Source organism: Oryctolagus cuniculus, chromosome 2, assembly GCF_051225735.1.
Source record: "Oryctolagus cuniculus isolate XC-2025 breed Fujian yellow rabbit chromosome 2, ASM5122573v1, whole genome shotgun sequence".
Classification (NCBI taxonomy): Eukaryota; Metazoa; Chordata; class Mammalia; order Lagomorpha; family Leporidae; genus Oryctolagus; species Oryctolagus cuniculus.
In genome coordinates, this window is record NC_142868.1 from 137,119,814 (window position 1) to 137,135,189 (window position 15,376).

The 15,376-nt window shown below is 53.6% G+C and overlaps 1 protein-coding gene across 4 annotated transcripts in view; it reads left to right on the forward strand.

Moving 5' to 3' along the window:
* Nucleotides 1-15,376, forward strand: part of ADD2 (adducin 2) — a 111,425-nt gene that overhangs the window by 70,098 nt on the left and 25,951 nt on the right. For all 4 annotated transcript variants that reach the window (XM_051837642.3, XM_051837627.3, XM_051837619.3 and 1 more), the window contains 5 exons: nt 3,672-3,823; nt 4,227-4,307; nt 8,478-8,627; nt 9,917-10,060; nt 12,112-12,210. In XM_051837642.3, the coding sequence (XP_051693602.2) occupies nt 3,672-3,823; nt 4,227-4,307; nt 8,478-8,627; nt 9,917-10,060; nt 12,112-12,210 (626 nt within the window). The remainder of the gene's footprint in view (nt 1-3,671; nt 3,824-4,226; nt 4,308-8,477; nt 8,628-9,916; nt 10,061-12,111; nt 12,211-15,376) is intronic.

Sequence of the window (15,376 nt, forward strand, 5' to 3'; positions counted from 1 at the left end):
CCAGTCTCCTACATGGGTGCAGGGGCCTGAGGACGTGAACCATCTTCCACTGCTCTCCTAGGCATATTAGCAGGGAGTGGGATTGGAAGTGGAGCAGCCGGGACTTGAACCAGCCCCCATATGGGATACCAGCACTGCAGGTGGTGGCTTAACCCACTATGTCACAGTGCTGGCCACTTATCCCATTGAATTTTTGAACAATGTTTCCTTTATTGTTAATTTCTAGACTGCAGTCACTATTTTGACTTTGTCTTTCTTCTAAGAGCTATCTGGGAGTGTGTTTTCTCATTTTCAAATGGTTGAATGTATATTATTTTAAAGATCCGTTAACAACATTGTATTTTACTGCACTACATTTAGGAACGGTGGCTTATTTAATTTCTGTGCTGGGGATTTATTGAGATTTTCTTGGTGACCTCATAAGATCATTTAAAAATGATGTATGGGTATAGATTATGACTAGGTCAGAGTATGTAATTCGTATTTCCATTTCTATTTGATTTTGTCAAAAATGACCATGGTGTTGTCTCTGCTGAATTTGATTTCTGCTCATTTCTCCTTGTATTTATGATAGGTTTGCTCTCTATGTCTTGGTGAAATATTATTCAGAGCATAAGGGTATATTATAGCTGTAACTTCATTATGGACTGTATCTTAATAACTCATATAAAATGACTTACAAAATGTTTGTTTTGATTCAAGAGATTATTATTTTGCCTGACTTCTGCTTGAATAATAATATCACGACTGCTTATTTTTTCTTTATGTTTGCCAAGTCAGCCTTTGATCTTCCTTTCCCTCTTACCTGTTTGGTGTCATTTTGCCTCAATGTGTCTTCATTTTTGCTAAGACTCCTGTAACATTGTCTTCTGGCATTTGGTGGCTGTAACAGAGAAGCCTATTTTTTGTTACTTGGAAGGTAACCACAGCTTTTCGTTGATGCTTTTGGATTTTTTCCCCCTTTTCCTTGTATTTCAAAAATGCTGCCAAGAAGCATGTCATTGTAGGCTTTTTTCTTTTTTACTGACTTTCCCTGCTCTCTAACACTAAGTCCTTAAAACCTGTGTACTCACACCTTCAGTTCAGAAAATTTTGTTTCTGCCCTATCCATATTGTTAGCTCTATGCTGGCTCTCTGGCCTTTGTCACACTCTCTTTCATGGCTTTCATGTTTCTGTCCTTATGCTTGTCCTGTTGCCGCAGCAACCAGCATCTGGCTTGGGAGATGGACGCGTGCCTCAAAACCTGCTCAGTACACGTCCAGAGCGGCAGAGGCAGCAGATGTGCAGAGGGAGGTGCCAAGTGTCAGGGGTTCAGCCCAGACAGGTTGTTCTCTGCGTAGCTCTGTTTTTCCTTAGAGTTTGGGAGTTTGGCAAAGTCTTAGTCTTAGCTGTCAGGGGCTTTGGTGCAGTTTCATCTCCTGCAGTGTTTTCTTAGGCCCTCGGAGTAAATGCCTCCAGTAGATCTGGGTCCCACACGTGGCAGGCAGCCACCCTGACTTTCATGAGGCTTCCGGAGTAGGCGTTCTTTAGACGGAGACTCCGAGAGAAGATGAGGGGGAACCCCCATGGGAGCCCCCTGTTCTCTTGACTCCCAGTGCTGTGGGTGGGGTACCCCTCATGGCCACAGCTCCACAGGGTGGGAGGGAGGGACCCTGCTGGGACAGGCTGCAGAGGACTGATGGGGTGTGAGTGTCTGCGGACCCGTTCTGGCTTCCTGGCCGTCCTGGGGTGCCTCAGTTGTTTGTTAGGGGATTCTAAGGACTCTGAAGATCCTCCCAACAGCAGCCCTGCCTGCCAGTGTTGCCTGGGCTCTTAGGATTTTGATGTACTTCCGGGGACGAAGCAAAGAGCAGTTTCTTGTTTGGGGACCCCACTGAGAGGAAGGAGGGATTCCAGACGGGCCAGTTTGAATTGGCAGTCCATGGCTTTGGAATTGTGCTGCTGTTGTTGCCTGTCTCACTGGGTCTCTGGAGCCCTGCTGTCCCTGTCCACTTGTGCCCTGGCTGGCCAGGGCCCTCTGTGACGTGATTCAGGGTGTGCTGTGGTTGCTGGGTGCTGGGTGACAGCATGCAGTCTGTGCTCATGTTTGCTGACTGGTCCTCCTCGTCCCCACCAATGGCAGGGCTGCTGTGGGACACCCGTCACACTGTGTAGCAGTGAGCTTTACAGAGACAGTGTACACTTCCCGAGGGCATTGTCACCCACCACAGTTTGTAGTGGGGAGCTGGGCGAGGCAGCACCAGGAGGCCCCAGCCAGATGTCTTTTTGAGCTGAATTCCTTCCTGTTGATTGCCTTGTTGATTCACAGACACTGACTAATCCAGGTGCTGGGGCTCGGAGGCCCCTTTCTGTGCCTGAGTATAGGCGGTGGTCATCGTGGTTAGTGACAAGGCCCCTTTCTGTGCCTGAGTATAGGCGGCGGTCATCATGGTTAGTGACAAAGACTAGACACCACCTCCTGGGCCCTTCGGGCACCCTGAGGATCAGACTGTCAAACCCTCCACGTCCATCTCGAAAGCTCTGCCACATAGCCCCGGGGACTGCAGTCCAGAGAGGCGGGCATGCTCGCTGGGGCCTCGCACCCTTCAGCCAACCACAGGACCTGTCGCTCCCCGTCTTCGTGGGGGAACGACACTAAGCCCTGCCTAGGCTTCATATCCGAGTCACGGCACCACTATGTCGCTCCCCCTCTTCGTGGAGGAACGACACAGGACCCTGCGCTGTTCTCTCGTCTGCTCGGCCCTCCCCGGGTTTGCTGCTGGTTCTTCCCGGGTTGGCTACTATCCCTTCCACCTCCGTGGAAGGGCAGTTCCCCCTAGCCACATTCCCCACTTCCGCAGGGGAGCGGCACACCGCCGGCCGGCTCTTCTCGGGGGCTGCACAGGTGTTCCCCTTAGATGTTCCCCATAGATGTTCCCGGTGCATGCCGTCTCTCTCCTCCTTTATAGTCCTCCTCCGCCAATCCTAACTCGGCTGCCCACACGCCGAGTACGCTGCTCTCCTCCAATCAGGAGCAAGTCCTACAGTTTATTGGTTGAACTGGAGGCAGCTGTGCGGAAGCTGCTTACTTCTCTCCCAGCGCCATATTGTGGGAGAGCAGATGCATACAATAAGTCTTAATTCCAGTAACTCAGTCTAGTCCGGTTTGCTCCCCACAAGGACCCACTGCCGGGAGCTCATGAGCTGTCGAGAAGTTGAGTTTATTTCCTGGCTGACTTGGCCTTCAGTCTGCCCTGGCTCCACATCACAGGAAAAGCTCTGTTGCATGGTAGAGTTCAAACAGCACGGTAATAGCAGGTCAACTTCATTGAAACAATGCACCCTGACTTCCATTCAGTGTCCATCTTGGAGTTTTTATGGTCAGCTTGGCATTAGGGAAGCTTTCATCCTGTGGCCTTGAGTCTTGTTTCTAATTTTTAAATTTTAATTTTAATTTTTATAAAAGCAATGCCATGCTCATCCAAATGAGCAGAACTTGGGCACAAATGCCAGCTCTGTGGACCTTCTGCCCCCTGGGCGGAGGCTCAGCGACGCTTGCGTCCCTGCCTGGCTGTCTCCTGTGTGGTCGCAGTGGCAGGGAGGTTGTGGGGAACACTGGAGCGAGGAAGGGAGGGTGGGTGGGAGCCCCGACCCTGCGAACACTGCCCTGTCTCTGCCCTGTGCCCTGCAGACTTCTCCATGATGACGCCCATCAATGACCTCCACACGGCCGAACCCCTGAACCTGGCCAAGGGGGAGCGGCTCATGCGGTGCAAGATTAGCAGCGTCTACCGGCTCCTGGACCTCTACGGCTGGGCCCAGCTGAGCGACACCTACGTCACGGTGAGGAGGCACCTCGGAGTGGGCTGGGCACTGCGTGTGGCCCCCACAAAATCCAAAGGGAGAAGCTCTGACTCTTGGCATGGCTGTGGCACTGCTGGTGACCTCTGGCCAAAATGCACGGAGTGCTTCCTGGGGTCACTGAAATAGACAACCAGCCCGGTAGGCAGTCCTTTGGATGGAGACCAGGAACTCCTTGATCCTGGGTTTACAGCTACCCTTGGCCATGTGAGAGCCCCCTGGAGCCCCCTTTCCCTGGCTCTGAGGAAAGCCTGGGTCCTCTTCATCTCCCGTGGGCTGGGGGAGAGGTAAGGATTCGCAGGAGGATGACACAGATACAGTGGACTCATGTTGCCAGCATCCTTGGCGATGTCCTTATCCCTGCGTGCATGTGTCTCTCCTCCAGTTGAGAGTCAGCAAGGAGCAGGACCACTTCCTGATCAGCCCTAAGGGAGTTTCTTGCAGTGAAGTCACAGCATCCAGCCTGGTGAGTACAGTCTGGCATCCCCCTGCACCCTCCTTGTTGAAATAATAGTGGCCCCTCTGCTCTTCCAGTGACAGGCCATCTCCATATTACCTGCTGTCCTCCTGTCCTGGTGGAGCTCGCAGTCTGGGGTTCTGTTTGTGTGGGAAGCAACCGGAGTACCTGGTATATGATGTGACCAAGACAGCAAACGCAAGGTGCAGGAGTGAGCTTAACAGGAGGGTGGGGTGGGAGGAGATGGGTCTGGAGGCCTTCAACTCTTGGGATGGTGCAGCCTGGGATGGGACCACAGAAGTTGGGTAGGGGAGCCTAGTGATGTGGCCCTAAAGTGCATGTGATTAGAGGTCATTTGTGGGTTCCCTTTTAGTGCTGCTCCTGTTAGCTGGAGTAGGGAGAGATTTCCAGATGGTTTGGATCCTGAAAGCTTTCTGGAGCAGAAAGGACTGTCCTAGGAGCAGAAAAGGCCCCAAACTTCTCAGATGTGTGGGCTGCAGCTGCTGTGCCCTGCACCGGGGAGAGGAAGACACTGCCTTGGGGGCTCTGCCAGGCCATGCGGCCCAGCCCCTTAGCTGAAAATCTGGGTTGACAAAGCCATAGGACACATGGGCAGGGCAGGACCTCAAGGATGGCCGAGGCTACTCTAGATGGGAGAGGATACTGCTGCCCAGCGAGGGTAACTGATGTACAGAAGCCACCAAGAAGGTGATGGCCGAGTAAGAGTGGGACCACAGCGACAGGAGGACACAGGCTCTGTCTCTAAACAGACTGGTGGAAACCAGCCCAGGAACCCAGTGATGGAAACTCAGGGTGAACAGTGCTCTGACAGAGCTCGAGGAAACTCGAGGGGCCCAGAGAAGGGGCTGCAGGGGTGGAGGGAGCGACGGCGCAGGGGTGGAGCCCTTGAGCCCATAGGACGGTCAGACTTAGATGAGGTGAAGGTCTGGCGGAGGTGACGCCCTCAGGAGTGCAGCGTGCACCAGGCCCAGACTCCTGCGTGATCCCCACGCACTGGGGAAGACAGGTGGCTGAGGGTGACTCAGGTATTTGATGTCTGGGAGGAGGGACCAGATGATGAATGGCATGCAAGGTGGAGGTTGTGGCTTTATTCTGCTGGACCCGCAGACTCCCTGAAGTATGGCAGGCACATGGGTGCTACAGCCAGGTTTCTGTTGTACTGAGAACACTCTGCTAGCTGTGTGGAGGCAAAGGGACATCAGGACAGCTGGTGAGACTATTACAGGGAGCTGGGAAGAAGATTCTTTGAGCGGGGAAGGAGTACAGAATTGTGTTTGAAGAGCTGGGGGGATGTTCAGCAGAAGTCAGTGGACATTTGGTTGTCCTTGGGTCAGGGAGGTCTGGTCAGAGATACAGGTTCTGGGGTCTGGAGCATGAGATTCTCAGGGTGGGGGTGCAGCTTGCGCACTGCAAGGCCATCATGTGTGTTTGTGCAGCTTGCGCACTGTACAAGAGAGCCTGGGTGATGGGGAGAGGAGGTGCTCCACTCACTAAGTATGTCCCAGCACGATGGCGACATCGTACCACAAGCCCTGCTTTCTCATCTGCCCAGAGGCAGCGTGTGGGAGAGCGGCTCTCCTGTTGGGCTGGGGTGGTTCTTGAGTGACACTGGATCACTCTGACAATGAGATGGGCAGTACTGCCTTCCCTGTGTTTCTGTAAATTCTGTATCCATAGCTGCAACCAACTGCTGACCGGATATTCTTGGAAAATAAATTGTGTCCGTATTAAACATGTACAACTTCATTGCCAATGCCGCATAACCACTATGTGTATAGCCTGTACATGGGTTAGGTATGAGTAGTCTAGAGATGATGTGAAGTATGCAGTGGGGGGTGCGTAGGTGATAGGCAGATGCTATACCGTCTTACAGGAGAGACGTGCGCGTCTGTGGGTTTTGGTATCTGCAGCCGGGGGCAGCAGGGAAGGTCCTGGGATCAAGCCCCTGTTTGTTCTGAGGAATAACCATACATGAGACCAGAGAGGGACCATCCAGGCAGGGCGTTCCACTCAGGCCGCATGTCAAGGGGAGTGGGGGAGCTGGGCTGAAGGGAAGCCAGACGTCATCACTAGACACGGAGGCTCAAGGTCCGTGTGGTGGGAGAGTTGCTGCTGCTGCCAGAGGTCAGGCTGCTGGGAACTCACGCTCTTCTGTGCAGCTGCAGGAGGTGGCGCCCGGGAACCAGGGCCGAGTTCAGTGAGAGCAAGTTAGGCGACACTGGCATCAGGGCTGGGGGCAGGTGGTTTGCAGGCTGTGGCCTTGGGTCACGTGCTGTCAGGCCACAGGGGCTATTCCGTGACTGGGCATTTTTCAGTTTTCAGCCAGGAGACGGGCAGTGTTCTGTGACGCTTTAACTGCCAGTGGGAAAGAAGCTGCAGTGCTGGCATTCGCCAGGAGAGGGAGGTGTTGGTCATGCTCGGGCTTGCACAGTGTTTCTGTGTATGAGTGATCAATGGGTGTTTGCTTGTCTTGCTGTTTCACAGCCACAAAGTGACCTTCTGTAATGCTGGTGGTCTGTGACATTGTTGATGTTCAGTGTGGAACCCCGTAGCCAGCCAACAGCTGTCTCGAGTGTGTTCAGACATACACATGTGCACACGCACACAAGTATGTGATTTTTCAAGAGCCATGCCAGCACCTAGCCCCTTGGAGGCAAAAGCAGATTGCCACCTGTGCTTCAGACAGGTTGCAGGTGATGGATAAGTGGGTCTTCATTACACTCTCCTCTTTACCTCTGTGCATGATTTTAAGAATCTTTTTCTTTTAGGATTTATTTGTTTATATGAAAGGCAGAGTAACAGAGAGAAGGAGGGGAAACAGAGATCCTCCACCTGCTGGTTTACTCCTCAAATGGCCACAAAGGCCAGTATAGGGCCAGCATGAGGCCAGCAGCCAGGAGCTCCATTCAGATCTCCCACGTAGGTGGCAGGGGTCCAAGCATTCAGGCCATCTTCTGCTTTCCCAGGCACATTAGCAAGGAGCTGGATCAGAAGTACAGCAGCCAGGACTTGAACCAGGGCTCTGATGGGAGACGATAGCATCGCAGACGGTGGCTTAACCCACTGAACCACAGTGCTGGCCCCATTAAGAATCTTAAAATGAACAGAAAGGGGCCGGCACCGCGGCTCACTAGGCTAATCCTCCGCCTTGCAGTGCCGGCACACTGGGTTCTAGTCCCGGTCGGGGCGCCGGATTCTGTCCCGGTTGCCCCTCTTCCAGGCCAGCTCTCTGCTATGGCCAGGGACTGCAGTGCAGGATGGCCCAAGGACTTGGGCCCTGCACCCCATGGGAGACCAGGAGAAGTACCTGGCTCCTGCCATCGGATCAGTGCATCGCGCCAGCCGTGGCAGCCATTGGAGGGTGAACCAACGGCAAAGGAAGACCTTTCTCTCTGTCTCTCTCTCTCACTGTCCACTCTGCCTGTCCAAAAAAAAAAAAAAAGAAAGGGTTCAGCTTAGACACTGCTTCCTCTTGGAAGGCCTCTCTGATCCCTGCTGTGCTGGGACCGGGGACACCACCCACCTACTCCTAGAGAAGCCTGCGAATGACTTCTGGCCTCTTCCTACTCCGAGTGCATGGTGGGGACCACAGCACTGACATCCCTTGGGAACCTGCTAGAAATGCACACTCTAGGGAAACTCCATGCTTGCATTTTTTTTATTTTTAAGATTTATTTATTTATTTGAAAGTCAGAGTTACACAGAGAGGGGAGAGGGAGAGAGGGAGAGAAGGAAAGAGAGGTCTTCCATCCGATGGTTCACTCCCCAATTGGCTACAATGGCCGGAACTGCGCTGATCTGAATCCAGGAGCCAGGAGCTTCTTCTGGGTCTCCCACATGGGTGCAGGACTTGGGTCATCTTCTGCTTTTCCCAGAGCTGTATTGGAAGTGGAGCAGCCGGGTCTTGAACCGGAGCCCATATGGGATACTGGCACTGCAGGCCAGGGCATTAACCTGCTGTGCCACTGTGCTGGCGCCTGTGCTTGCATTTTCCCTGTGGAACTCGACCCCCATAAGCCTGGGGCCAGCTCATGTTCCCCCAACACCAAGCCCAGCCCTGCTCCTGGCATCTGGAACGAATGAACGGCACCTGCTGGGAGAGGAATGAGGGGTCCCCGCCGCCCTGTTGCTCGAGGTCTCTCTTCTTCCCCGGCCCAGATCAAGGTGAACATCCTGGGAGAGGTGGTGGAGAAGGGCAGCAGCTGCTTCCCGGTGGACACGGCGGGCTTCTGTCTGCACTCAGCCATCTACGCGGCCAGGCCCGACGTGCGGTGCATCATCCACCTACACACACCGGCCACGGCAGCGGTGAGTGGATGTCAGCACCTCGCTCCCAGCAGCCAGCAGCCACACCCAGGCAGCCATTTCTCTGAGATTTTCCCCAAGGAAAGACATAATCCACTGGAGGTGGAGCGGTCTCATCATGTGATGTAACACTGCTCTGGAAAGGCCTTCTGGAATCAGGCCAAGGCGGGGCGAGAGAACTCCCCGCACGCCAGGCCCCATCCCCTCTGTCTCTCTAACACCAAAGCCTTGGAATAAGGTAACGATGTGGAAAGTGTGCGTTACTGTGGCCCCCAGCCTGCTACACACTCAAGCTGGGACCTTTCACCCAGGCCTGAGCTGGCATTGCCCCCACACAGCCATCCAGGCTCTAGAGGAGAAATCTTGACAGAAGGAAACCAGCAGGTGGGCCCTGGGCTGCGCCCGTTTTACCATAGCTCAAGGGAGGCTGAGAGCTGGAGACAGCAGCAGGCGAAACTGGGAGAGCGCAGAAGGAGTAACCTCGAGGTTCAGGCTGTGCCCTGGGTATCTCTGGTCATTTCTCCAGGTGTACCCAAGGCACAGCCGTGGACTTGGAAAGACAGCAGGCCACCAGCTCCAGGCGTTCCCCAGCGCTGGCCCAGGCCTACACCTGCAGCAGGGAGCAGAGCAGACTCGTCTCAGCCTGTTGTTTTCTGAGCAGAGCTCCCAGTTGTGAGCACTGAAGCCTCCCAGAATTTGAACCCAGCCTCAATGATGCATTTTTGCCTCATGTGCCCTCTGAAGAGCACTGGGCTGATGTGTGGGCCAGAGCGAGGCAGGGAGGGCAGGCCTCCTCTGGCCTCTACCTGCTCCTTGCTTTCAACAAGAAGTGTGTGTGTGTTGGGGGGGTTCACCTGTGTTTTACCCCTGGGCCCTGGCTGCAGCCTGAGGCTTCTCGGTGGGCCTCCCTATTAGTGAGGGGGTGTGGCTGTATCCCAGGGGAGCAGGCCCTGCGTCACCCAGCCTAGTGCTAATTCTGCCACACCTGCCTCTTGCTGGAGTCTAAGAGAAGAACAGAGCTGGGAGCAGGGGCAGCAATAGCTCGCTCACATACATTCTTTGCAGCAGTTAGAACAGGTGCTGTGTTGGCATGGCTGCCGTGAAACATGAAGGGAAAGGCGTTAGAGCTAGCGCATGAAGGCAGCCAGGAGCTGGGTGCAGGAGGACCCAAGGGCCTTTCTCACGGGCCTGCCCAACCCCTATCACGGGTCCCCAGCACAGAATGGACAGCCCATGGAGGAAAGGGTAGATGTGACAGCGCCCGGCTGACCATTCCTGTTGTCTCCGTTCAGGTGTCAGCCATGAAGTGGGGCCTCCTGCCTGTCTCCCACAACGCCCTGCTGGTGGGCGACATGGCCTATTACGACTTCAATGGGGAAATGGAGCAAGAAGCCGATCGCATCAACCTGCAGAAGTGCCTTGGACCCACCTGCAAGGTCAGCTCTGCCGTCCCGGGCTGGCACCTGCGCTGGCCCTGCCGAGAGCCCAAGTCACAAAAGTGACGTGCGTCCGGTGCGAGTCTATAAAAGTTGCAGGCAAATCAAAAGAAAAAAGAGAAAGTCTACCCTGCTACTCTGAGATTTGGTGCATAAGTATACTCAGGGTATTTGCAAAGCTAGGACCAAGAAGTAAGTTCTCCTTTTTTCTCTTTAGTAATAGACAGCAAATGCCATATATATATAAATATATTATATATATATATAATATTTATATATTTATATTTATTTGAAAGGCAGAGTTACAGAGAGAGAGAGAGGGAAAGACAGAGCGATCTTCCACCTACTGTTTCATTACCCAAATGGCTACAACAGTCGAAGCTGGGCCGGTCCAAAGCCAGGAGCTAGCAGCTGCTTCTGGGTCTCCCACATGGGTGCAGGACCCAAGGACTTGGGCCTTCTTCTACTGCTTTCCCAGGCACATTTGTAGGGAGCTGGATCAGGAGTGGAGCAGCTAGGATTTGAACTGGCACTTATATGGGATGCCAGTGCCACAGGCGGTGACTTTACCCATTATGCCACAGCACCAGCCCTGCAAATGCCTTTATGTGTCACTAGGAATTTTTTCTACCACTCTTTTAAATAAAACGTCACTGTGTGAATTGCTAAAATTAGGAGGATGTTTTCCCTGAATATTCTCTTAATATAAAAACACCGGGATGCAGATCCTTCCAGTTGCATCTTAGGTTGGATTCCTAGGCAGTGCCATTGTGGGACGACCTCTGGCCCCTGCCCACCTGGCTGCCTCCTCCCCATGTCTAATAGATGAGACTCTCTCCAAATGTAGTGCTCTCACACTCACTCATTAATTTTGCCAACTTACCTAAGGATTGATACCCCAGCTTCCAGGGGGACATCACCTCATTTCAAAGAGTTTTTTTTTTGTTTTTTTTTTTTTTTTTGACAGGCAGAGTGGACAGTGAGAGAGAGAGACAGAGAGAAAGGTCTTCCTTTTCCATTGGTTCACCCTCCAATGGCCACCGCGGCCGGCGCGCTGCGGCCGGCGCACTGCGCTGATCCGATGGCAGGAGCCAGGAGCCAGGTGCTTTTCCTGGTCTCCCATGGGGTGCAGGGCCCAAGCACTTGGGCCATCCTCCACTGCACTCCCTGGCCACAGCAGAGAGCTGGCCTGGAAGAGGGGCAACCGGGACAGAATCCGGCGCCCCGACCGGGACTAGAACCAGGTGTGCCGGTGCCGCTAGGCAGAGGATTAGCCTAGTGAGCCGCGGCGCCGGCCTCAAAGAGTTCTTGAATGTAAAACCAACCAAGAAAAGCTTCTGGCACAGAAGGTGCCCTTGGATCTTAGCAAGTCGTGCTCCCGGTATAAATTTGCATCTGGTTTTTGTCCTGTTTTATCCCGTGGCCCTTGGCAGAGTCATAAGCATTGCACCAGTAGTGCAAACTGCTGGGCTCTCGTTCCGATTCTTCCCCTGATAATCTGGGAGGCTTTTGTTTTCTCTACGCGTCTTTTCCCTCCTCCGCAATACAAGTGACTTGGATTAGAAGGCCACGATGGCGTCATTCATGGACCGGTGGGGTCTTGGAGCTGGCAGAGCCTGCTGGAGCCCAGAGAAGGGATGTGACACACCTGTTTCTGCAGAGTCAGCCCCTAGAGAACCACTCCTGAGCTCCAAACTGACGAAGGCTGGGGGCAGGATCCTGCTCTGGCGGTTGGACCTTTCCGTTGCACATGAGATCATTTCCCACACTGTAACATACATGCCAGTTTTTCAGACTTCTAAGACTAACAACTCAGGCATTGGCCAAAGAAATCAAACAAGCTACTCGGTCTCAGGTTCGGAACACCTTTGCACTTCCTTGGGTGGATGCTTTGTGTTGCAGTTACATGTAGGGCTACATGATAAGGATAAGGAGTTGGTGGGGGGACCTGGGATTGGACGTGGAAATTGATCTAAATGAAATGAAAGGCCTCTCCCTCTTAGTAAAGTCTGGGATGTTTACAGTCTAATTGATTATTTACTCCTCCACAGATCCTGGTGCTAAGAAACCATGGGGTGGTTGCTCTAGGGGACACCGTGGAGGAGGCATTTTATAAGATCTTCCACCTGCAGGCTGCATGTGAGATCCAGGTGAGTGAGTTCCTTGGGAAGTGGAGAAAGTGGAGAAGGCGGTGGCTCCATCGGCTTTGGCTCGGGAAGTCCTTTGTGCCCAGCTGTCTAAAACCCTTGCCCTGTTTCTCTGCCATGGTGCCCTATACTTTTAATGTTTTACATTTAGAATCAGTTCTGTGCATTTGAAAAATTCATCCCCATTGTCTTAACAATCTGCACCCAACTTTTGAGGGTCATTTCCCAGGACAGGGTGCTCCTGGGACTCATCACAGTCAATGGGAGACACTGATATAGGCACACAATAGTTCTCACCATGCTCTCCTGTTACCCAAGGTGTACCTGCAACACCTAGCTGTATCCAATACACACACAGGTGGATTTTCTTTTGGGAGGTATGAACTTAGGGACTTTGCAAAGGCCAGGAACATGGTCAAATTCAAAATGAGAGGTAGAGAGCAGGCAGGTTGGAATGTTGACCCAAGAGCCCAAACAGCCAGGGCAGCCCCATGTTGATGCCGGGGAGCCCTTCACAAAGTCCCCTAGCTCATTAGGTAGGGCAGACAGAGAGATCAGTGACCACACAGCCCCTGGAGGAGTTGGTGGAGAAGCAGTAGAAAAGAGACAAATCTGTAGTTTTATAGACAACAAGGTGTTGTCGGATAAGCCATACATATACTCCGGTGTGGCAAGTTGCAATGTGTTGAAGAGACTTGCTAACCCGGCTGATGGCTCCAGCTCTGGGCTCTGTGCTGTTGGGTAGGGGTCTTGTCCTCCACAAACCTGTTTCATCAACTGTACACATGGGGCTTAGGGGTTCACTGTGGAGACGGGGTTGTTCAGAAGGGGAGAGGTGTGCCCGGGGTATTTTTAGGAGGACTGGTTGCAGGGTGAGTCAGCTCCTGGCAGGGGCCTTTTAGTGTCCTCTCTGCCCTCTTGTGGCTGCCCTCTGCTGGCTGGCCTGGGTAGAGCAGAACCTGTAGAAGGAACGGCCCGAGGGAGAACAAGGTGGACCCGGGAGCATTGGCCAGTGGCGGCTCCACGGGGGTACCCTGTCAGTGGCCTTTAAAGGAATGTGTCCAGAGGACAACTGTGAAGACAACGATGAAGAGTTGGGAGACCCCTCTGCCCCAAACTACACTGGTCAGAACAGGACCCAGGGGGTGCCCCTCTGAGGTGGGAGGCACTCCCTGCCCTGCCTCCACCTAGGGCTGCTGGCCCTGAACTCCGGCCACCGCCTGCTATAAAGGGAAGTGCTCTGCCTTCCCCTCGTCTGGACTCTTAAGAGCTCCCCATCTTCTGGAAAAGAGGCTTCCAGGAGAAAACAGCTCAAGAACAAATGCTGTCTCTGCAAAGGCAGCCAGCCTTGGAAATGGAGAGCGACACCCGTGTGTGCCGCCACACAGGGAAGTGTGCCCCTCGCAGGCTGCAGACCGCAGAATTGGCCACTGGGCAGTCACCAAAGGCAGAACCAAGTCTGTGGTCGAAGGGCAGAGCTGCCGGCCGCTGTTTCCTACAGCCCTCCTTGCAGCTGTCACTGTCTTTTCCTGACCCTGTTAGAGAATCTCAGGCGATGCAGGCAGATGGCCCCCAGCAAAGCTCCAATGGCTTTTTTTTTTTTTCCAGCTGTTGGAGCAGAGAGGCTTCTAGAGGTGGGGAATGGAGGTGGAAGATGTGGAAGAAAAACAGGAAAGATTAGACCGGGGCACGGGTGGATTAGGACATAGAAGAGCCAGAGAGCCGCTTCTGCAGGTGCAACGGGGGTGACGGTCCCGGCCGGGTTGTTTGGGTGGAGCAGGCAGCACAGATGTCCTGTCTCCACTGTGGACTGAGTTTGCTTGCTCAGTGACCTTGGCAAACAGGCAAACGTGGTGCTCGGCGTGTCCGTGGCTCAAGGCTGAGTCTATTCCATTCTCCAGGGCACAGTGTTCTCTGCTCTCCATCAATCTGGAGAGCATAGAGAACAGAAAACTGGGTCATCCCCAGCCGAGAGAAGCAGCTCCTGCTTGGCCGAGAGGCAGATGGGAAGAAGCTCAGGCAGGTCTCCTCCATCTGCTACCCATTGCCATGGAAACCGGTGGAGGAAGAGGGAGGTGGGAGCAGGCAGTGCCTGCAAGGCTGTGGGCGGACCTCTCTCCGTCGTCTCCATCAGTGACTGGTCTCCAAGGGCTAGCGCTTCTCAAAGTCATTTATCACAGTCATTTCTATAGCACTTCCGAAACAGCGGGTGCTGTCCTCGGTGCTCTACCACCATTGCCTGCAAGCCTCCTCACGGGGTAGGTGCTGCTGTTTCCGCTCTAGAGGCGAGGGAACTGAGGCATGGAGGCGCTAAAGAGCTGGCTGCCCAGCGTCACACAGGGAGTGAGTGACAGGCACCGAGGCGGCAGGCACGTCTCTGCCCTTGAGTGCTATCTTGGCAAGCTTGGCCTTCAAGCAGACGTGAGTCTGGATGAACAGGGTGAGGGGAGTGTTCCTGCTCCCTTCTCTGCACACGGTGGTGGGAATCAGGTAGAGAAATCCTGGCTCAGCCCTGAGAGGTACAGGGGGTGCTTGTTAACACCCTTGAGTTTCATACACTCCAGGCTCTGCCTGGATCCTAGGTTCACGTGTCTGCACGGGCAGTGGGCTAACTTACACCCATTTGTTTTCAGTTAAAAAAAATATCAAAACAGCACCAAGACGCTGAGGGTCTATATCATCAGAGCAGCTGCCCCAGGGTCAGCAAGCCTACAAGGAATAGCCAGTCTTACCCACGAGGCTAACGTGTTCATTTGCAGCACAAAATACCTGGCTCACTGCCTCCACTACTCAAAGGCCCCCATCTCTCACTCTAGCTTTACTTACCCAGGAAGCCACCTCCTAACCACTTAACAGCTGGGTGGTGGCGATTTGGGGATACATGGAATGTACAGGGGTCCTCCCTTACCCATGAGGGATACATTGTGAGCCCCTAAGTGGGTGCCTGGAACTGCAGATAGTGCCAAACCCTACCACATAATGCCTTTCCCATCCGAGCTGAACCTTAGCACACGCTGCTGGAAACTTGCAGTTTGAGGTGCAGCAGCAAAACCAGCCCAAATTCTTTCTGTTTCCACACTCTCACCAGTGGGAGAGTCATTCTTACGGTAGATCTTAGCAACCTCAGCAGATGCTTGAGCATTTACACCTTTTCCCATAGAGGAAGCAC